The sequence below is a fragment of the Marmota flaviventris genome, chromosome 5 (genome assembly GCF_047511675.1).
Source record: "Marmota flaviventris isolate mMarFla1 chromosome 5, mMarFla1.hap1, whole genome shotgun sequence".
NCBI lineage: Eukaryota > Metazoa > Chordata > Mammalia > Rodentia > Sciuridae > Marmota > Marmota flaviventris.
In genome coordinates, this window is record NC_092502.1 from 7313345 (window position 1) to 7337741 (window position 24397).

The 24397-nt window shown below is 36.0% G+C and overlaps 1 protein-coding gene across 1 annotated transcript in view; it reads right to left on the bottom strand.

Annotated features, from left to right (window-relative positions):
- Positions 1-944: 944 nt before the first annotated feature.
- LOC114081255 (uncharacterized) overlaps positions 945-24397 on the bottom strand; it is a 143556-nt gene continuing 120103 nt past the window's right edge. The window contains exons 48-55 of the mRNA XM_071612787.1: positions 20740-20813; positions 20229-20336; positions 15991-16084; positions 10502-10581; positions 8739-8832; positions 3250-3329; positions 1483-1576; positions 945-1003 (exon numbers count right to left, since the gene is read on the bottom strand). Of these exons, the coding sequence (XP_071468888.1) occupies positions 945-1003; positions 1483-1576; positions 3250-3329; positions 8739-8832; positions 10502-10581; positions 15991-16084; positions 20229-20336; positions 20740-20813 (683 nt within the window). The remainder of the gene's footprint in view (positions 1004-1482; positions 1577-3249; positions 3330-8738; positions 8833-10501; positions 10582-15990; positions 16085-20228; positions 20337-20739; positions 20814-24397) is intronic.

Below are 24397 nucleotides of genomic sequence, written 5' to 3' on the forward strand. Positions count from 1 at the left end.
TCAAAAATGCAACAGTGCTCATCTGAATGACACATGGATGCCTCACACACTGTGATGCCTCTGGATGTAGACGGGGGAAATGAGTAGCTGCAGGTTACACAGATTCTTCTAGTTGTAACTGATTCCTATCATGACTGCTTGGGATTTTGAGTTGAAACAGACAAAGTGAAAAGAACTGACGAGAATTCTCTCCTGCTTCTCATATTTCCTTATTGCTTGTTTCCATATTCCATATTGCTAAATTCTATGTTACCTTCATCACATTCCCATCCCTTTAGCTTTTCCAAAGAAACCCATGGAAGTGGGAGCGTGTCTCCTTACATTTTACATTTTATGTATGGCTCTTTGCCACACCTTGCTGCCTGTCAATGTGACAGATTTATCTTAGAAATATCTTCTCTTCACCTTAGTCTTTGGGTCCCTCCCACATCTCAAGAGACATGCTCAGAATGAAAAGCAAGATTTGTGCTTGCACTTGACCTGGTTGTGTCCTGAAATGTAGGAACTGATAGTGTTTCTTGCATAGTTCCCAAAAGGATATCCAATGCACAGCTCCAAATCATTTTTTCTACAGACCAGGATCATTTGAATCACCATAGACTATAATGAACATATAGAAGCTATGACCTGCTGACTCACAACAAGATTTTGAACATGGTCACTAAGAGATGATTCCTAACCGTTGCAGAGTGACAGTGTGAAATTTGTCAGCTTCTAATTCCTCTAGGTTAATTTGAATGTAGCTCTGGATTCATCCCTCAAAATAAAGTTTAGAAGAATCTGTAAGCTTTCCAAAGTTAATTTTAGATACCTGTGGATTTGGAAAATGCCCAATAACAATTCCTAATTTTTTCAACTAATCCATTTGCTGTTTCTGCCCTAAAATTTTGCCCTAGTGAGTAGCAACATGTTGCATGTCATTAACTTGTACACCTGCCTAATCATTAGGGTAAGTGAACTTTGCTCTGTGGAAACAGGTCTTCACTTCTCAATTCATTCCCAACTGTGAGTAAGTCAGAAGAGTGAAAAAGTTAAATCCTCTCCATCATTCAACTTTGGAACTGGAAACACACAAATTCTTCCCCCATTTTGAAAACCCTGTTCTTTTCCCTTCTCACATGTTGTTGGGATTTCCTACCCTCTCCTGAGTACCACTTGTTCTTCTTTACTTTTATTCTTTTTGATGATGTGTACTCACTACCTTCATCAGTCTTAATTCCCTCTTTTTTATGACCTTTTCCTTATTTAAATTTCCCTGTGATAAAAGTATGTCTCAATGCAACTCACAGTTCAGTACCTTTATCTATACATCCAATTTAACCTGTGGCTGAAACCTAATGAGATACTCCACTTCTTACATTTTTTTCTTAAACTTTACTACTTATTTAATATGCACATGTCTTGCACAATTAGTATTTACCAGTGCTCATATTTCTTGGCCATATTCTTTCCAATGTATTTAGTCTTCTATGTGGTTCTTACCTTTTACAAGTTCATTTATACCCTTTTTTGTGCTTGCATTGATCTCAACAGATTCAGAAGCAGCACACATCTCCTGATGTTTCTCAGAATCACTCTGGTAATAATAATGACAAAATGAGTTACATATAGATAATATCATCACTCTTTGCACATCCCCATATTTACATTTGTGCAGTCTTTGAATTGGAGATTAGACCATTACACTTAGTGAAACAATATTTCCTTATGAGGCATGATCTTATGCAGCCCCAATGAAGCTGAGCTCTTCTCTTCATCTAGCTACCCATAGGATAAAACTAGGAAAAATGAAAGAGGAAATGTGTTCTCTGACAACAATCACTGATACTCATATACTCAAAACATCTCACAATAGTGCTTAACTAGCAATGTGTGCATTCTCCCAACAAAACTAAGAACACAGTAGAAAACAATCAAAACTCTTTTGAGACTGGAACTTGATGTTATATAGATTTGAAATTTTAGACATAGGATGGTTAAATTTAATTTTTTAAAAATTTTGCTTGCACTTTATGAGAATCAAATAGACATAGAAGCCATTGCGTAGAAAAAGTCTGGTATCTGGGAATTTCCATCAGCAATCTTGCTGGTTTGAGAGACTGGCCCCATACGTGTGACTTCTTACACAGCTCCATCAGGTTCAGCACTGCACTGGAGATGGGTTGACCAGGTGAAGCCACACAGCCACACAGCCAGAGTTGGGTGTGGCCAGTATGCTAATCAAACTCTTTGCTGCAAGACACCTACCACACCAAAAAGAATATTCCTCCTGTTTTCAGGTGCAGTGGTGCATGCCTGTAATTCCAGTAGCACAGGAGGCTGAGCAGGAGGATCATGAGTGCAAAGCCAGCCTCAGCAAAGAGTGAGGTGCTAAGCAACTCAGTGAGACCCTGTCTCTAAATCAAATACAAAATAGGGTGGTGGATGTGGCTTAGTGTTCTTGTGGCCCTGAGTTCAATCCCTAGTACACACACACACACACACACACACACACACGTTTCCTTTTTCTGAAAACTTATCCCTGCCTTTGATACACTCTCCTTTAAATGAAGAACTGGAGACATTTTCTAGTTGCTCAGCTGCAGCTCCACTGAAATTGGGGATCCATTTAAGAGCTCTGCTTCACCTTTCAAACTTAATTTCTAGCTCTGGCTCTTATTTCTTTACTATTTATTTCAGACCTTCTTTTTCTCAGATGGCTTACACCTTATGAGCAGGGTGATGGTGGCCTCATGATACTCTCCCCTTACAGTGATACTTGTGAGTGAAAGTAGAACATAAAATATGCTCATTTTCAGCTGTGATACTCAGAAATAAATAATGCCCAGGAAACATCCCAAAGAGAAACTTGCACACTACAAGTACCCACATGAGTCTGTGGAATAGAAATCCATTCAAGTACATGGAAATGAACCACCTACTAACACAGACAACAGGAAAACAGAGGAAAAGACCTCCAAAATTTCATGATTTCCCCAAAATTGCATCCAAAGAATTAGGTCTAACCACAACTAAATAGATAAGGTAAATATAATTAATAGTTGCATTGATTTCTTTAATTTTTTTTTTTTTAGTTGTAGCTGACCAGTTAACTTCTCTGTACTTAAATATTTAATTACTATGTTTGGATTCCCAAAGAGTATTGTAGTAGGTCATTTCAATTGGCCTAGTTTAATGTCTGCAAGAAAAAAAAAAAAAGAAAGAAAGAAAAAGAAATGACCAGGAATTTAAATTGACACATGTGCCTACCTTTTGCTGGCGATGTGCAGTATCATCAATATCATGAAAACTCTTCTGTTCTGCCTTGGATGATCTGTCCAAATGTGGCTCTGTTGAGAAATGCACAGATAAACTTAAACTACTTAAAAAATTCATGTGAAGGACAAATTATCCAAATAAAAAGGAAGAGTATGAATAATCTTATAATTTTATTTGTCCAGTTATATTTTTTTTGAAGTTTTACTTTAGGAGAATGTAGTCATGTGTGAAATTTTTATTTGTGTGTGGGCCTGTGTATTTTACCCCAAAACATGTGTATCCTTGGCAAATACTATAATGCTTACTTCAGATCTCAAGTCTTTATATTGGGAGACAGGGTGTCTGTAAAGTCCAAGGTTTACTGGAAACCCTGCAGGGGCCTGCCTCAGCCTCTCAAGTACCTGCAATTATGGATGTGTGCCTTTGAACCCCATTTATACTGACATCATTGAAGAGTAATTTTACTGGTCCAATAACTCAGAAAACCACTGGGGAAGACACTAGGTATTCACCATGTATGATGTCTATAATAACTCACAACTTGATTCATTCGACTTCAATAAATATTTTATAGGAAAAATTAAATTTCCATGTAAACAAAAATCATCACACTGTTTACTCTTTGCTCAATTTTTAAATTTTAAAAATCCTTTGTACTTAATTGTGTCCCAGATAAATGATCACATTTACACCTTAATAAAATGAATTCCATATTATTTTTCTTTTTAATTTCCCTTTCTTTTCATATTTTTTCTATTAAAATTGCCTCTGTCATGCAAAACGTCCATGATTATACCTCTTATTCCTGACATAAACTGTTTTTGCTTTTCCTTGGGACTACTTTAGACATATTACAACTTTTGTACGGGTAATACACACGTGAGCTGTAAAGTATTCAGTTTCCTAGCCAGTTCATCAGTTACTGAACTTGAGGGAACTGCTTTTATATCATGTTATTGTCAACAGGTTTATTTATTTCTACCTATAGTTGAATTTGTGATAAGAGCTAGAGGTGAAACTAGGGACCAGGGGTAAATACTTTTCTAGAGATAAAGATGAAAGGAGACTTCAAAAGTGAGGATATTCACCAGACAGAGGAAATGCTAAAAGAATGGAAGGCTATACATAGACACAAGGTTTAAATGGGACATGCTTCTCTGACTATATAGGGATTGGCAAGGAGAATGGCCAGAGGATATTGCAGGCAGAGAGAGGGATAAAATACGCAGTGAGGAAAAATTTGTATTATGAAAGATTCCTGGGGAAGTTAAGATGCTTGGACATCCTTGTATTAAAGTGGGCTGATATGCAGTATATGCATAAATAGCAGAACCAACTTCAATGCAATATGCAGGTGACCTTGAGTAGCATGTGCATGAAATGGAGATGAATAATGAGAAGGCAACAGTGCACTAGAAAATTGATGCATCCTGATTGGATGGCATTTTTCTCAAAATATAGATAGTAGAAAAATTTCAGTGAGATGTAAGAATCAATTTTAATTAAATGAACAAAGACAGAAGGTGGGTCTGAGTAATTTGAGATTCTGTTATTCATGTTCACAAATGAGATGCTTAATACAGTGCAGGAACTGTGAATGTTGCTTTCATTTAGCATGTAGTTTCTCCTGTAGCAAAATCTTCCTGTGTTGAGATAACTCATTTAGAAGCTTGGTGTGAAATTTTCTGAAATTGGATTTACAAATCCCACAGGACTATCAGAAAAGTCTGTGGGAGAGGATCAATTGGAGATCAACTGCCCAGCATGCAAAAGAATCCAGTTCAATGCCAAGCATTAACAACATAAACAAACCATGTCGTAGGAATATGAGCAATTTCTTATTGCTATGTGGAAGTTTATTTTTGATTTAGATCATTTAGTCCAAATTCCTGGAAAGAAGTTTCTCCAGCAATAATGGATTCATTTTATAGGAAAGGAGTAAAATAGATTACATATGATAATCCTTTCTTGCTATAGACTGATCATATCAATGATGAAGGGCATGAACAAAAGTAAAGCATGAAACAAAACACAAGGTCATGGAATTAGTCCATACACAAGTTGTCATAGTAGAATTGACATTCTCTTTTCAATGGGTTTCTCCTATGTCACAGGCTGATACTGACCTCCTGGATTCAAGCAAAAATCATATCTTCATTTTCTCAGGCATCTCAGTTCTAGCTCTGCCCCTTTAAGCTCTTTTTAAATTTAGGGAAGAAAGAAAATCAGCCTCACATTTCAACTAACCACTATAATGACTCCAGTCTGGGAAACATAATTTTAAAGATAAGTATGATATAAGCACTTTTAAATATATTTTCCTCATGAGTTTACAAAAATATTTTGAAAAATGGATCAAGCATCAACATCCACATGTTGTGGCAATAATCACAACACATTGTGGAATATATATATCATGTGTGAATAGTTTGTTATCCTTTCAAAGGTTTCATTATATGGTTTCTAGAAAAATTGTACCACAAAATTACCTATATTGAGGTTCCATGTTTCCATCGTCAATTTTACCCTTTTTTCTTCTATTTTTTTCATAGGCTGGATGCTCTTGGATAAAAGATATAATATATATTTTAGATTTGATCCCATCCAGCATGCACTTAATAATGTAAAATAAACATAGAAGATGAATTTTACCTTGAAGGAATCACATAAATCCTGAAGAACTGAAAAGAGATTGAGATGATGCTCAAATAAATCTGAATATGCAAAGGGGAGGGGGGAGGGTATGTGGGGGCAGGAAAGATGGTGGAATAGATGGACATAATTACCCTAGGTACTGTATATATATGGTGACACTACACTGTGTACAACCATAGAAATGTGAAGCTGTGCTGCAACTGCGGAGAATGCATCAAAATGCATTCTGCTGTCATGTATATACCTAATTAAAATTAATTACTTTCAAAAAAATCTGAATATAACAAAACTACCCTCATTACACACTAAATGAATATGGACCCTAGTCCTGGTAGTTAGCATTGGTGAAGACTATTTTAGCTTTAGGAATCCTCTTTCATTTGGGGGCTTTATGTTGAGCAATGACAGAAGACTCAAATGTACTAAATCAGAATCAGGAATATAGGTTTCAGAAAACTTGCAGTTAAGTTTCCAGTAGTAAAATCACTTTTGCAATGGTCTTTAATAGAATGCTAGAGATGCAGAATGCTGAAGAGCACAGTGATCTGTTTTCAGAAGAGGAAAAAAGGACCCTGAGAAGTGCAATAAGGAAACTGAGTTTAAAATGTGGCAGGACATATCTCGAGTGAACCCTATCAGAATCATTTAATCCATTTTATTATAAGTATGCTTCCTGTCCCTCATTTGCCTCATAATTAACAAATCCATTTTTGCAATGAGTTTTCAGGAGAAGGTATACTTATGTGCACATCAGAGAGAGTTTTCTGAGCTATGTGATATGTGTTTTTAGAATAAAAAGTAATACACATATTGCTCAAACTTATGTGAAAAACTGATTCTTTTCCCAGAAACACTTGTTTAATCAATAATTACTTTCTTTTTGCACTCTCCTGGAAGACAGTGGTTCCTTATCCATTGAAAAAAATATACAGTAAAGCTAAAGTGTGCAGACTAGGAAATACTAGGCACTTTTCCAAAAAGAAAAGTGTTCTGAAAGTTTTCAGAATTATCATATATCAATAGACTAGTGTGTTTCAAAGAAATTTGTTGATACAAAAAGAGTATCATATTGGTGTTGGAGGAGAAAACTTCATGAAAGTTTTCTGGTTAAAAAATGAGTCTGGTGTGGCTTATCTTGACAGCTTTTCAAGTAATTGCATATAAGTTCCAGATGATCACAACATTTGCTTTCTGGAGTTCAGAATTTACCTCAGCAATATGGTGCATTCCTGGAACATGGTTTCTCACAAAGCACCAATAAAATAATGAAATCAACAATATTAAGGATGATAATGAGAATAGTAAGTATGGAAATATTAGTGTCCTTTAAAGCAATGAATGCTTCAAAAATGCAACAGTGCTCATCTGAATGACACATGGATGCCTCACACACTGTGATGCCTCTGGATGTAGACGGGGGAAATGAGTAGCTGCAGGTTACACAGATTCTTCTAGTTGTAACTGATTCCTATCATGACTGCTTGGGATTTTGAGTTGAAACAGACAAAGTGAAAAGAACTGACGAGAATTCTCTCCTGCTTCTCATATTTCCTTATTGCTTGTTTCCATATTCCATATTGCTAAATTCTATGTTACCTTCATCACATTCCCATCCCTTTAGCTTTTCCAAAGAAACCCATGGAAGTGGGAGCGTGTCTCCTTACATTTTACATTTTATGTATGGCTCTTTGCCACACCTTGCTGCCTGTCAATGTGACAGATTTATCTTAGAAATATCTTCTCTTCACCTTAGTCTTTGGGTCCCTCCCACATCTCAAGAGACATGCTCAGAATGAAAAGCAAGATTTGTGCTTGCACTTGACCTGGTTGTGTCCTGAAATGTAGGAACTGATAGTGTTTCTTGCATAGTTCCCAAAAGGATATCCAATGCACAGCTCCAAATCATTTTTTCTACAGACCAGGATCATTTGAATCACCATAGACTATAATGAACATATAGAAGCTATGACCTGCTGACTCACAACAAGATTTTGAACATGGTCACTAAGAGATGATTCCTAACCGTTGCAGAGTGACAGTGTGAAATTTGTCAGCTTCTAATTCCTCTAGGTTAATTTGAATGTAGCTCTGGATTCATCCCTCAAAATAAAGTTTAGAAGAATCTGTAAGCTTTCCAAAGTTAATTTTAGATACCTGTGGATTTGGAAAATGCCCAATAACAATTCCTAATTTTTTCAACTAATCCATTTGCTGTTTCTGCCCTAAAATTTTGCCCTAGTGAGTAGCAACATGTTGCATGTCATTAACTTGTACACCTGCCTAATCATTAGGGTAAGTGAACTTTGCTCTGTGGAAACAGGTCTTCACTTCTCAATTCATTCCCAACTGTGAGTAAGTCAGAAGAGTGAAAAAGTTAAATCCTCTCCATCATTCAACTTTGGAACTGGAAACACACAAATTCTTCCCCCATTTTGAAAACCCTGTTCTTTTCCCTTCTCACATGTTGTTGGGATTTCCTACCCTCTCCTGAGTACCACTTGTTCTTCTTTACTTTTATTCTTTTTGATGATGTGTACTCACTACCTTCATCAGTCTTAATTCCCTCTTTTTTATGACCTTTTCCTTATTTAAATTTCCCTGTGATAAAAGTATGTCTCAATGCAACTCACAGTTCAGTACCTTTATCTATACATCCAATTTAACCTGTGGCTGAAACCTAATGAGATACTCCACTTCTTACATTTTTTTCTTAAACTTTACTACTTATTTAATATGCACATGTCTTGCACAATTAGTATTTACCAGTGCTCATATTTCTTGGCCATATTCTTTCCAATGTATTTAGTCTTCTATGTGGTTCTTACCTTTTACAAGTTCATTTATACCCTTTTTTGTGCTTGCATTGATCTCAACAGATTCAGAAGCAGCACACATCTCCTGATGTTTCTCAGAATCACTCTGGTAATAATAATGACAAAATGAGTTACATATAGATAATATCATCACTCTTTGCACATCCCCATATTTACATTTGTGCAGTCTTTGAATTGGAGATTAGACCATTACACTTAGTGAAACAATATTTCCTTATGAGGCATGATCTTATGCAGCCCCAATGAAGCTGAGCTCTTCTCTTCATCTAGCTACCCATAGGATAAAACTAGGAAAAATGAAAGAGGAAATGTGTTCTCTGACAACAATCACTGATACTCATATACTCAAAACATCTCACAATAGTGCTTAACTAGCAATGTGTGCATTCTCCCAACAAAACTAAGAACACAGTAGAAAACAATCAAAACTCTTTTGAGACTGGAACTTGATGTTATATAGATTTGAAATTTTAGACATAGGATGGTTAAATTTAATTTTTTAAAAATTTTGCTTGCACTTTATGAGAATCAAATAGACATAGAAGCCATTGCGTAGAAAAAGTCTGGTATCTGGGAATTTCCATCAGCAATCTTGCTGGTTTGAGAGACTGGCCCCATACGTGTGACTTCTTACACAGCTCCATCAGGTTCAGCACTGCACTGGAGATGGGTTGACCAGGTGAAGCCACACAGCCACACAGCCAGAGTTGGGTGTGGCCAGTATGCTAATCAAACTCTTTGCTGCAAGACACCTACCACACCAAAAAGAATATTCCTCCTGTTTTCAGGTGCAGTGGTGCATGCCTGTAATTCCAGTAGCACAGGAGGCTGAGCAGGAGGATCATGAGTGCAAAGCCAGCCTCAGCAAAGAGTGAGGTGCTAAGCAACTCAGTGAGACCCTGTCTCTAAATCAAATACAAAATAGGGTGGAGGATGTGGCTTAGTGTTCTTGTGGCCCTGAGTTCAATCCCTAGTACACACACACACACACACACACACACGTTTCCTTTTTCTGAAAACTTATCCCTGCCTTTGATACACTCTCCTTTAGATGAAGAACTGGAGACATTTTCTAGTTGCTCAGCTGCAGCTCCACTGAAATTGGGGATCCATTTAAGAGCTCTGCTTCACCTTTCAAACTTAATTTCTAGCTCTGGCTCTTATTTCTTTACTATTTATTTCAGACCTTCTTTTTCTCAGATGGCTTACACCTTATGAGCAGGGTGATGGTGGCCTCATGATACTCTCCCCTTACAGTGATACTTGTGAGTGAAAGTAGAACATAAAATATGCTCATTTTCAGCTGTGATACTCAGAAATAAATAATGCCCAGGAAACATCCCAAAGAGAAACTTGCACACTACAAGTACCCACATGAGTCTGTGGAATAGAAATCCATTCAAGTACATGGAAATGAACCACCTACTAACACAGACAACAGGAAAACAGAGGAAAAGACCTCCAAAATTTCATGATTTCCCCAAAATTGCATCCAAAGAATTAGGTCTAACCACAACTAAATAGATAAGGTAAATATAATTAATAGTTGCATTGATTTCTTTAATTTTTTTTTTTTTAGTTGTAGCTGACCAGTTAACTTCTCTGTACTTAAATATTTAATTACTATGTTTGGATTCCCAAAGAGTATTGTAGTAGGTCATTTCAATTGGCCTAGTTTAATGTCTGCAAGAAAAAAAAAAAAAGAAAGAAAGAAAAAGAAATGACCAGGAATTTAAATTGACACATGTGCCTACCTTTTGCTGGCGATGTGCAGTATCATCAATATCATGAAAACTCTTCTGTTCTGCCTTGGATGATCTGTCCAAATGTGGCTCTGTTGAGAAATGCACAGATAAACTTAAACTACTTAAAAAATTCATGTGAAGGACAAATTATCCAAATAAAAAGGAAGAGTATGAATAATCTTATAATTTTATTTGTCCAGTTATATTTTTTTTGAAGTTTTACTTTAGGAGAATGTAGTCATGTGTGAAATTTTTATTTGTGTGTGGGCCTGTGTATTTTACCCCAAAACATGTGTATCCTTGGCAAATACTATAATGCTTACTTCAGATCTCAAGTCTTTATATTGGGAGACAGGGTGTCTGTAAAGTCCAAGGTTTACTGGAAACCCTGCAGGGGCCTGCCTCAGCCTCTCAAGTACCTGCAATTATGGATGTGTGCCTTTGAACCCCATTTATACTGACATCATTGAAGAGTAATTTTACTGGTCCAATAACTCAGAAAACCACTGGGGAAGACACTAGGTATTCACCATGTATGATGTCTATAATAACTCACAACTTGATTCATTCGACTTCAATAAATATTTTATAGGAAAAATTAAATTTCCATGTAAACAAAAATCATCACACTGTTTACTCTTTGCTCAATTTTTAAATTTTAAAAATCCTTTGTACTTAATTGTGTCCCAGATAAATGATCACATTTACACCTTAATAAAATGAATTCCATATTATTTTTCTTTTTAATTTCCCTTTCTTTTCATATTTTTTCTATTAAAATTGCCTCTGTCATGCAAAACGTCCATGATTATACCTCTTATTCCTGACATAAACTGTTTTTGCTTTTCCTTGGGACTACTTTAGACATATTACAACTTTTGTACGGGTAATACACACGTGAGCTGTAAAGTATTCAGTTTCCTAGCCAGTTCATCAGTTACTGAACTTGAGGGAACTGCTTTTATATCATGTTATTGTCAACAGGTTTATTTATTTCTACCTATAGTTGAATTTGTGATAAGAGCTAGAGGTGAAACTAGGGACCAGGGGTAAATACTTTTCTAGAGATAAAGATGAAAGGAGACTTCAAAAGTGAGGATATTCACCAGACAGAGGAAATGCTAAAAGAATGGAAGGCTATACATAGACACAAGGTTTAAATGGGACATGCTTCTCTGACTATATAGGGATTGGCAAGGAGAATGGCCAGAGGATATTGCAGGCAGAGAGAGGGATAAAATACGCAGTGAGGAAAAATTTGTATTATGAAAGATTCCTGGGGAAGTTAAGATGCTTGGACATCCTTGTATTAAAGTGGGCTGATATGCAGTATATGCATAAATAGCAGAACCAACTTCAATGCAATATGCAGGTGACCTTGAGTAGCATGTGCATGAAATGGAGATGAATAATGAGAAGGCAACAGTGCACTAGAAAATTGATGCATCCTGATTGGATGGCATTTTTCTCAAAATATAGATAGTAGAAAAATTTCAGTGAGATGTAAGAATCAATTTTAATTAAATGAACAAAGACAGAAGGTGGGTCTGAGTAATTTGAGATTCTGTTATTCATGTTCACAAATGAGATGCTTAATACAGTGCAGGAACTGTGAATGTTGCTTTCATTTAGCATGTAGTTTCTCCTGTAGCAAAATCTTCCTGTGTTGAGATAACTCATTTAGAAGCTTGGTGTGAAATTTTCTGAAATTGGATTTACAAATCCCACAGGACTATCAGAAAAGTCTGTGGGAGAGGATCAATTGGAGATCAACTGCCCAGCATGCAAAAGAATCCAGTTCAATGCCAAGCATTAACAACATAAACAAACCATGTCGTAGGAATATGAGCAATTTCTTATTGCTATGTGGAAGTTTATTTTTGATTTAGATCATTTAGTCCAAATTCCTGGAAAGAAGTTTCTCCAGCAATAATGGATTCATTTTATAGGAAAGGAGTAAAATAGATTACATATGATAATCCTTTCTTGCTATAGACTGATCATATCAATGATGAAGGGCATGAACAAAAGTAAAGCATGAAACAAAACACAAGGTCATGGAATTAGTCCATACACAAGTTGTCATAGTAGAATTGACATTCTCTTTTCAATGGGTTTCTCCTATGTCACAGGCTGATACTGACCTCCTGGATTCAAGCAAAAATCATATCTTCATTTTCTCAGGCATCTCAGTTCTAGCTCTGCCCCTTTAAGCTCTTTTTAAATTTAGGGAAGAAAGAAAATCAGCCTCACATTTCAACTAACCACTATAATGACTCCAGTCTGGGAAACATAATTTTAAAGATAAGTATGATATAAGCACTTTTAAATATATTTTCCTCATGAGTTTACAAAAATATTTTGAAAAATGGATCAAGCATCAACATCCACATGTTGTGGCAATAATCACAACACATTGTGGAATATATATATCATGTGTGAATAGTTTGTTATCCTTTCAAAGGTTTCATTATATGGTTTCTAGAAAAATTGTACCACAAAATTACCTATATTGAGGTTCCATGTTTCCATCGTCAATTTTACCCTTTTTTCTTCTATTTTTTTCATAGGCTGGATGCTCTTGGATAAAAGATATAATATATATTTTAGATTTGATCCCATCCAGCATGCACTTAATAATGTAAAATAAACATAGAAGATGAATTTTACCTTGAAGGAATCACATAAATCCTGAAGAACTGAAAAGAGATTGAGATGATGCTCAAATAAATCTGAATATGCAAAGGGGAGGGGGGAGGGTATGTGGGGGCAGGAAAGATGGTGGAATAGATGGACATAATTACCCTAGGTACTGTATATATATGGTGACACTACACTGTGTACAACCATAGAAATGTGAAGCTGTGCTGCAACTGCGGAGAATGCATCAAAATGCATTCTGCTGTCATGTATATACCTAATTAAAATTAATTACTTTCAAAAAAATCTGAATATAACAAAACTACCCTCATTACACACTAAATGAATATGGACCCTAGTCCTGGTAGTTAGCATTGGTGAAGACTATTTTAGCTTTAGGAATCCTCTTTCATTTGGGGGCTTTATGTTGAGCAATGACAGAAGACTCAAATGTACTAAATCAGAATCAGGAATATAGGTTTCAGAAAACTTGCAGTTAAGTTTCCAGTAGTAAAATCACTTTTGCAATGGTCTTTAATAGAATGCTAGAGATGCAGAATGCTGAAGAGCACAGTGATCTGTTTTCAGAAGAGGAAAAAAGGACCCTGAGAAGTGCAATAAGGAAACTGAGTTTAAAATGTGGCAGGACATATCTCGAGTGAACCCTATCAGAATCATTTAATCCATTTTATTATAAGTATGCTTCCTGTCCCTCATTTGCCTCATAATTAACAAATCCATTTTTGCAATGAGTTTTCAGGAGAAGGTATACTTATGTGCACATCAGAGAGAGTTTTCTGAGCTATGTGATATGTGTTTTTAGAATAAAAAGTAATACACATATTGCTCAAACTTATGTGAAAAACTGATTCTTTTCCCAGAAACACTTGTTTAACCAATAATTACTTTCTTTTTGCACTCTCCTGGAAGACAGTGGTTCCTTATCCATTGAAAAAAATATACAGTAAAGCTAAAGTGTGCAGACTAGGAAATACTAGGCACTTTTCCAAAAAGAAAAGTGTTCTGAAAGTTTTCAGAATTATCATATATCAATGGACTAGTGTGTTTCAAAGAAATTTGTTGATACAAAAAGAGTATCATATTGGTGTTGGAGGAGAAAACTTCATGAAAGTTTTCTGGTTAAAAAATGAGTCTGGTGTGGCTTATCTTGACAGCTTTTCAAGTAATTGCATATAAGTTCCAGATGATCACAACATTTGCTTTCTGGAGTTCAGAATTTACCTCAGCAATATGGTGCATTCCTGGAACATGGTTTCTCACAAAGCACCAATAAAATAATGAAATCAACAATATTAAGGATGATAATGAGAATAGTAAGTATGGAAATATTAGTGTCCTTTAAAGCAATGAATGCTTCAAAAATGCAACAGTGCTCATCTGAATGACACATGGATGCCTCACACACTGTGATGCCTCTGGATGTAGACGGGGGAAATGAGTAGCTGCAGGTTACACAGATTCTTCTAGTTGTAACTGATTCCTATCATGACTGCTTGGGATTTTGAGTTGAAACAGACAAAGTGAAAAGAACTGACGAGAATTCTCTCCTGCTTCTCATATTTCCTTATTGCTTGTTTCCATATTCCATATTGCTAAATTCTATGTTACCTTCATCACATTCCCATCCCTTTAGCTTTTCCAAAGAAACCCATGGAAGTGGGAGCGTGTCTCCTTACATTTTACATTTTATGTATGGCTCTTTGCCACACCTTGCTGCCTGTCAATGTGACAGATTTATCTTAGAAATATCTTCTCTTCACCTTAGTCTTTGGGTCCCTCCCACATCTCAAGAGACATGCTCAGAATGAAAAGCAAGATTTGTGCTTGCACTTGACCTGGTTGTGTCCTGAAATGTAGGAACTGATAGTGTTTCTTGCATAGTTCCCAAAAGGATATCCAATGCACAGCTCCAAATCATTTTTTCTACAGACCAGGATCATTTGAATCACCATAGACTATAATGAACATATAGAAGCTATGACCTGCTGACTCACAACAAGATTTTGAACATGGTCACTAAGAGATGATTCCTAACCGTTGCAGAGTGACAGTGTGAAATTTGTCAGCTTCTAATTCCTCTAGGTTAATTTGAATGTAGCTCTGGATTCATCCCTCAAAATAAAGTTTAGAAGAATCTGTAAGCTTTCCAAAGTTAATTTTAGATACCTGTGGATTTGGAAAATGCCCAATAACAATTCCTAATTTTTTCAACTAATCCATTTGCTGTTTCTGCCCTAAAATTTTGCCCTAGTGAGTAGCAACATGTTGCATGTCATTAACTTGTACACCTGCCTAATCATTAGGGTAAGTGAACTTTGCTCTGTGGAAACAGGTCTTCACTTCTCAATTCATTCCCAACTGTGAGTAAGTCAGAAGAGTGAAAAAGTTAAATCCTCTCCATCATTCAACTTTGGAACTGGAAACACACAAATTCTTCCCCCATTTTGAAAACCCTGTTCTTTTCCCTTCTCACATGTTGTTGGGATTTCCTACCCTCTCCTGAGTACCACTTGTTCTTCTTTACTTTTATTCTTTTTGATGATGTGTACTCACTACCTTCATCAGTCTTAATTCCCTCTTTTTTATGACCTTTTCCTTATTTAAATTTCCCTGTGATAAAAGTATGTCTCAATGCAACTCACAGTTCAGTACCTTTATCTATACATCCAATTTAACCTGTGGCTGAAACCTAATGAGATACTCCACTTCTTACATTTTTTTCTTAAACTTTACTACTTATTTAATATGCACATGTCTTGCACAATTAGTATTTACCAGTGCTCATATTTCTTGGCCATATTCTTTCCAATGTATTTAGTCTTCTATGTGGTTCTTACCTTTTACAAGTTCATTTATACCCTTTTTTGTGCTTGCATTGATCTCAACAGATTCAGAAGCAGCACACATCTCCTGATGTTTCTCAGAATCACTCTGGTAATAATAATGACAAAATGAGTTACATATAGATAATATCATCACTCTTTGCACATCCCCATATTTACATTTGTGCAGTCTTTGAATTGGAGATTAGACCATTACACTTAGTGAAACAATATTTCCTTATGAGGCATGATCTTATGCAGCCCCAATGAAGCTGAGCTCTTCTCTTCATCTAGCTACCCATAGGATAAAACTAGGAAAAATGAAAGAGGAAATGTGTTCTCTGACAACAATCACTGATACTCATATACTCAAAACATCTCACATCAGTGCTTAACTAGCAATGTGTGCATTCTCCCAACAAAACTAAGAACACAGTAGAAAACAATCAAAACTCTTTTGAGACTGGAACTTGATGTTATATAGATTTGAAATTTTAGACATAGGATGGTTAAATTTAATTTTTTAAAAATTTTGCTTGTGGTTGGGCATGATTCATTTATTTGATTGATTTATTTTTATGTGATGCTGAATCAAATCCTGGGTTTCACACATGCAAGGAAAACAGTCTTATCACTAAGCCACAACTGCAGCCTGTGAGGGTTAAATACTTAATGTCAAAATGTGATATTTCATGTGATAGAGACTTTCAAATGTGTCACGTCAAGTAGGAAGAAAATATGCTTGGAATTGTTTAATTTGAGTCATAGAATCTTCCAAAAATTAATATGTTTCAGCAAAGTATTTACTTTATGAAAATTTCATTTTCAAGGAAGAGAAATTTGGAACGAAAATATGTCTACAATTAATGTGGACAAAGGAAAACACTGCATTTGGGTAGAGTATGCAAACATCTTCATTGAAGAAAGTCTTGGAATTCCATGGAAGGAATACACTATTTAATGACTGAGTATTTTCAGAGATTTGAGCCAGAAAAACTGGTGTATGGCTACATAATGAATAAGTCAGGCTGTTTGGAAATGCTGGAAAGCCACAACAGAGAACCAGTGATGAGATGAAATACAGAATTCATGGATTTTTTTCAAAAAGAAATGCATTCATTGAAGAAATACACTGCAGCATTGCCAGGAAAAAGTAGCAGAGCACAAGTAATGAATCTCTCCTTTTGAAGGCTGAGGAGAATCTCACTAACCCAATTAAACAATGGGAAAAGCAAGAGATACATAGTTCTTAAATCAGGAATTACAAAATGCCCACTAGAATTCAAGGAAATACCATTCCAAACTTCATTGGCATTTCAGATGCCCCCAATCAGAATGACATTTTTCAAGTATTCCAATAATAAGTGCAGTTCAGGATGTGGCAGGAAAGTCCAATCCTACACTGCCAGACTGAAAATTAAGACCTCCACATTGGAAAGCATTACGGAGATTCCTTTAGATTCTAGGAATACAATCCAGCTTTCCCACTCCTTCCAATTAATCCCAATGTATGAATCAGAATGCACATGTGATATATGAACTTCAATTTTAGCACTGAAAGTCACATTTATAGAGTTATAGAACTAATTGATACCCACCAACAAAGAATGGATTAAAGAAAACACATGGAATTTTCAGCACTGATTTTTTTAATATTTATTTTTGGTAGTTGTACACAATAACTTTTATTTATTTATTTATTTATTTATATCTGGTGTTGAGGATTGATCCCAGGGCCTTGCACTTGCGAGGTGAGTGCTCTACCACTGAGCCATAACCACAGCCTCTTCAGCACTGATTTTTAGCAATTTAGTTATTCTTGATAAATCATTATGGCAAAATGATTCCTCATATTGTGTATTAAAATACTGCCTTAAATCTTTCAAACATATAAAAGTTATAGCAGCAAGATCTTCTTAAATGTATAAAAATTATTTTAGAGAGAAAATAGGAAGCTAATATAGACTCCTTTCAACTCAAATACAACATTTTCAGCAAAGGAGAGACTTGGATTTTTGCATGGTTTTCAAACAAAGTTCAAAATACTGCCCAAATTCCTAGGCAGAATTAGATGGTGAGTGCAGGATCTTTTTCACTCTGGTTACCTCACAGAGGCTTTTTTCCTGGGATAACTGAAAAAACATACATTCCTATTTCAACTTCTATCAGATGAAACCATGGCACAAAACAATGGTTAGGAGGCACCCAAAAGAAGAATTAAAATGGGTTTTAAAAAGAATCTGAGACCAGATCTGCTGAGAGCTCTGCATAGCTGCAGCTTGGACCTGTGGTCTGACAAAGACTAAAAAGTCATGGTACTTTCATTGAAATGTGTTGTTTGAAGCTCTAAGAATCCTCATTCTAAAAGCACAAATCAACAGCCACACCAGGGATGGTAAACAATCTCAGCTGAGATGCATCTGGAGACTTGTTCATATTTCCAACACACTGGTGCTTACAGAAAGTCTCCTGGGGATTACAATAAAATCCTCAGGGCACACACCTTGGAGAAGAGTCCCATTGTAGTGACCCTGTGTGCTGGATCGGAAACCACTGCAGGTCTTCCAACTTCAAAACACAGAATCTAGTCTCCTTACAGAATGGTAGAAGTTTACCCTGATCTAATGGTGTCAGGATAGTGATAATTAGAGTGGGATGGAATCTCTCACCAGGAATACATGCGTTGTGCCTGTTGGATAGTTATTTTGAGTAGAGATCCACAGAACACTATCTCTTGAAATGGTTGTTTAGAATAATGACAGTGAAGGAGAAGTGCTTTTTGAAAATTCAAGTGACAGAAGAATGCAGTAGTGCTGGGGCATTATAAGGTGTAATGGTGTTTGCCTTCAGTTCCCAGAGGAAATCACAGATTCTGCAAGTAGATCATGCCTGCTCTTCTCCAATAGGTTGTAAGAAAACCCCACAGAGATATGGACTCTTGCCCACCTCTACATCACTGATTATAGGAGTCCATCCTTGGAGTCTGCATTACTGAGTAGTTCCCAGGGTTCAAGGGCCAGAGTGTTTGTCAGTTTCCATGTTAGATGGGTCCACAGCCCTGTGTATATGAACAAGTACTAAGGGTGAGGATTTTCTTCAAATTGTAGAGTTCCCTCATTTCTCTGGGTGAGGTGGGGAACCAAGGAGTCTATGAGCTCAGCTTATTCATGCCAATAGCAGGTTAGGCCTTTTGGGGCTAGAGCAAATAATGAAAGAGCTGGATTATTTTTGTTTCCCAGAAACCTGCCAAAGTAGGTTTCTAAAATTAGAAATCCTGGACAAACTATCTTCTATAATGTTAGTATAAGGGAAATCTGAAGCTTTTGCTGTTGTTGTTCTTGATATATTTTTGTCTGCTATTGGTATAGAGTTTTCACCTTATTTAGTTTTTCACCATCAATCTTATTTTTTTTTTCTTAAAATTTAATTCCATTACTCTGTGTGTGTGTGTGTGTGTGTGTGTGTGTGTGGGCGGGGGGCTGTGCATTCACTATGAAGTGGCCAGTTTAGTTCTCATTTTAATTTTTCTTTTCAACGAGAGAGAGAGAGAGAGAGAGAGAGAGAGAGAGAGAGAGAGAGAGAGTTTTAATATTTATTTTTTAGTTTTTGGTGGACACAACATCTTTGTTTGTATGTGGTGCTGAGGATCGAACCTGGGCCACACGAATGCCAGGCAAGAGTGCTACCGCTTGAGCCACATCCCCAGCCCAACTTTCCTTCATTTTTAACAGAAGTTCTAATAATTGTATTATAACCAAGGCCCTTTTGATTTTCCAGGTAAACATTGTTGTTTCCTACTTCATCTCTTCCTTTTGTCGTGTTCTAGAGATGATTTTAAAAATACATTTTATTTACAGTTGTGTTTTTCTATGAACTGTGATCATTGTTGGGAGTTTATTGTCTACTATCACAGAAATACCTGTGAGTGAAACTGGCATGTGGAAAATGCTGGTTTTCAAACCTGATACTCAGATATAATTCCTGCTATGGACACATCCCAAAGAGAATCTTGAACACTACAAGGACCCACGTGTAAATGTGGATGAGAACCCATGCAAATGCATGTAAGTCCTTTACATAGTAACACAGATCATATGAGAACAGGAGGAAAACAACCCTTCAGAATTTCATAATTTCCCAAAAATAGCATCCAAAATCTTTGGTCTAACCTCACATAAAGAGGTAAAGTAAACATTTTCATAATTTTATTGATTTCTTGCAGACAATGGATAGGAAACAAGTATTGTTTGTACATTAGCAGAACAATACCCATCCTGAGGTGTTCTCATCCCATAAGGAGAGAGTTTTGTTTCTGATTGGAGCCTGTTCCCTTCCTCAATGGAGACACTGGAAACCTTGGCCTAGATGACAGGTAATGTGAAATTAAATGTTAAGCCTTTGGGAATGAAGATGTTTTTTCCATGAATGGATTCAGTGAGTCATTGCCTTTCATGTGTTCCTGGTTTCAAATGGTTATTTCTAAGTCTCCAAGTTATCACCCTCCACTTATGGATGGTGCACAGATGCAAACACAAACATTCTTCAAAAATATAGGAACACTGCTAATATAAAGCTTACCTGTAATCACCTTGATTTCTAAAGCTATTTTTATATTAATGATCTGTTAACATCTTTACACTTAAATATTAATTTGTGATGTTTGGATCCCCAAAGAGTGTTCTATGAGTTCAATTCACTTGGCCTAATTGATCTACTGAGAATGAGAAAAATAGAAGTAATTTGGAATTTGACACATGTACATACTTGTTGTTTGCTGTGCCCAGAACCTTCAAGTCTCTGTTGCTCTTCTTGGCATATCTTGCCCAAATGGGACTCTGCTGAAAAATGCACAAATTTTTAAACTACTTAGAAAATAATGTGAATGGCAATTAATCCAAGTAAAAAGGAACAGTAGTAATAGTCCTATCATTTTACTTTCCTCAAAATACAGTTTCAATCAAGCTTAATTTTAGGTGAATAAATCTCATGTTTGAAATTTTTATTTTGTTTGCATGAAGGCCTGGGTATTTTATCCAGGAACATGTATATCCTTGGCAAGAACTATTGCATTTATATCAAATTCCCTGTCTTAATATTTGGAGACAGGGCGTCTGTAAGTACCAAAGTTGGCTTGAAACCTGACAGGGATCTGTCCTCAGCCTTTTAAGTACCTGCAATTATAGACGTGTCCCTCTGAAGCTAGTACATATTGATATCAATTAGTAATAATTTTAGTGATCAATGCATCAGAGCACCAATTGGGGTCATACCCTGTGTCACTATGTACAATGCTAAAATAACTCACAGGTTGATCTACTTTAGGTGAAAGTGAATTTCACAGAGAAAAAATTATATTTCTATGGAAATAGGAGGCATCAGAATTTTTACTATCTCTTCTTTTACATATTATATTTAAAAATGTCCATTGTACATCATTTGTGATATCTTGCAAAAGTGATCACATTTACATCTTTATCAACAAATTTCATAGTTTTTAAAAATTTGTTTTGTTTCTTTTCATTTTTACTATTAGGAATCAGTCTGACTTGTGAAGCATCTATGATTATTGCTGTTATTCCTGATGTAAAGTCTTTTTTCTTTTGCTGGGGCTTCAACAGACATTTTATAGCTTCCAAACTGGGTAATAAACATGTGACCTGTAAAGTATTCATTTTCCTGTCTACTTCCTCATTTCCTGGACTTGAGTGGACTACTTTTATATTATGTTGCAGTCAACATTTTTATTAATTTCCACCACAGTTGAGTTTGTGATAAGAGCCTTAGAAAACAGGTGCTAGCGATGATTTATATTCTAGAGATGGAGATAGTGGAGACTTCAGAAGTGAGATTACCTACCAGAGGCTAGAAATACTCAGAGCTGAAAGGCTGTACATAGAGACAGGGTTTAAATAGGAACATGTTTTATGATGATTTAGGGATTGGTGAGAGAAGAGCAAGAGGACAGTGCAGGCAGATAGAGGGAACAAGATAGAGACTGAGGCAAAATTTACATTATGAAAGATTCCTAGGAAAGTTAAGATGCTTGGACATTCATGTTCTAAAGAGGGACAATGGTCATATGTGCAGTATATGCATAAATAACAGGACCATCCTCAGTGCTATGAGCAGGTGATGATGAAGAAGGACCTGTGCATGAATGGAGATGAATAATGAGAAGGCAATAAGTGCATTAGCAAGTTGATGCCAGCCTGAATGGAGGGAATATTTCCAGAAATACAGAGGATAGAAAATTGTCAGTGACCTTTTTACAATGAAGATTAATGACATGAACAAAGAAAAAAGGTAGGCCACAGGAATGTATGGTTTTTTACCTCACAGTTACAAAGATTTCAAATAAGAAGTGCAGTAAAGTACAGCTAATGTGAATGTTGATTTTCTTTACCAAGTAGTCTTTCTTACGGTAACATCTTCCTATGTTCAGGAAACTCCTTTAGGAAGAAGGTGGGCAATTTTCTGAATCTTGGATATATGAAACACACCAGAAAATGAGAGAGGTCTGTGGGAGAGGTTCAGTGGGAGATCACTGCTTACCATGTAAAAGGATCCTGTTCAGTGCCCAGCATTGAGAAGAATAGGAACAAACAAACCGTGTCAAAGAAATATGAGCAAATGTTTCTTTGGTATATGCAAGTATATATTTGATTTACAACTCTTAGTCAAAATTTCTGGAAAACTGTACTCCAACAAATGGATATCTATGTGCAAAAAAGGGCCAATAAAAGCAGTAAAATGAATTAAATATGTGTGTTGAGTAAAGCCACAAGACTCAAAGTACTTAAACAAAATCAGGAATATGGGCTCAGTAATATTTACACAGTTGAGTTTTAAAGGAAAAATCATTTTTGGAATGACCAATTATAGAAAGACATAGGTATATATACCAGTGTCAAGATGCAGAATGATCTGTAGTCAGAGGAGGAAAGAAGAAGCCTGAGAAATTCAGTGTCAAAGCTGAGTTAAAAATGTGGCAGTGCAAATCTTTAGTGAATCTTACCAGAATCATTTAATACATTTTATATGTTTCCTAATCTTCATTTGCCTTATAATTAATAATTCCAAAATTGTTATGAAATTCCCAGGGAAGATATAATTGTTTGCTCATCATGGAGAGTTTTCTGAGCTATAATTAGCTCAGATATATGTGCTGAGAGCATCAGCTAACACCATCTCAATGTTTGTTCATACCCATGTGGGAAACTGGTGTGTCATCTTTTCCTTTATCCACTCGTTTAACCAACATCAGTTTTATATTTCCTCTCTTGTATGAAGAAAGTGATATAACATGTATGGAAAAAAAAAAGATGTATGATAAGGCTCAAAGGATTCAGACAAGGCCAACCCAAAGACAAATTGTTTTGAAAACTTAAAGAGTTATCAGATATCAATAAACCATTGTGTTTTAAAGAAATCGGTAAATACATTAAGAGTAATAGTGTTAGTGTTTGAGGAGTAAACTGAATAAAAATTTCTGGTTAAAATTTGAGTCTGGTGTGGCATATGTAGACAGCTTTTTAAGGAATTGCACACAAGTCCCAGATCATCCCAACATCTATCTGCTTTCTAGAGTTCAGAATTTTTCTCAGTAATACGGTGCATTCCTGTCATGTCCAGGGACATGGTTTCTCACAAAAATCAATAAAATAATGATGAAAGCAAAATATTAAGGATGTTAATAAGAAATGTATAGATGAAAATATTAGACTTCTTTAAAGTAAAGAATCCTTAAAAAATGCAATGTTGCTACTCTGAATGACACATACAAATACCTCACACAATGTGGTGCCTACTAAATAAGAAGGGGAGAAATTGGTAGCTGTAGGGTACCCTGATTCTTCCAGCTGCTACTCGTTCTTATCATCTTAGCACCAGATTTTGACTTGAAAGCAGACAAACTGAAGAGAGCTGACTAGAATTCTCTCCATTTACTTCTATTTTCTACCTAAATGCTATTTCCTCCCCCCTCACTTTCCCTTTAGTTTTTCCAAAAAATCCATAAAGTGGGAGCTTCCCTTTTTCCATTTTACACCCTTTATATGGATCTTTGCCACTATTTGTTGCCTGCCAAAGTAACAGATTTATCTTAGAAATATCATTTCTTCATCTTAGTCCTATGTCCTTTGCACATCTCAAGAGACATGCTCAGAATGAAAGCCAGATTTATGATTGCACTTGATCCGGTTGTGTCCTCAAACTGTAGGAATCAATAGCAATTCTTGCATATTTCCCAAAAGGAGATACAATGCACAGATCCAAATCATGTTGTTTATACATCAGAATCATTGGAATCACCTTAGATTCTAATGGACAAGTAGAAGCAAGAGTTTCAAGATGGTGCCCAAAGGATGATTCCTTATAGTTGCAGAGTTCCCGTGTGAAATTTGTCATCTTCAAATTCGTCTAA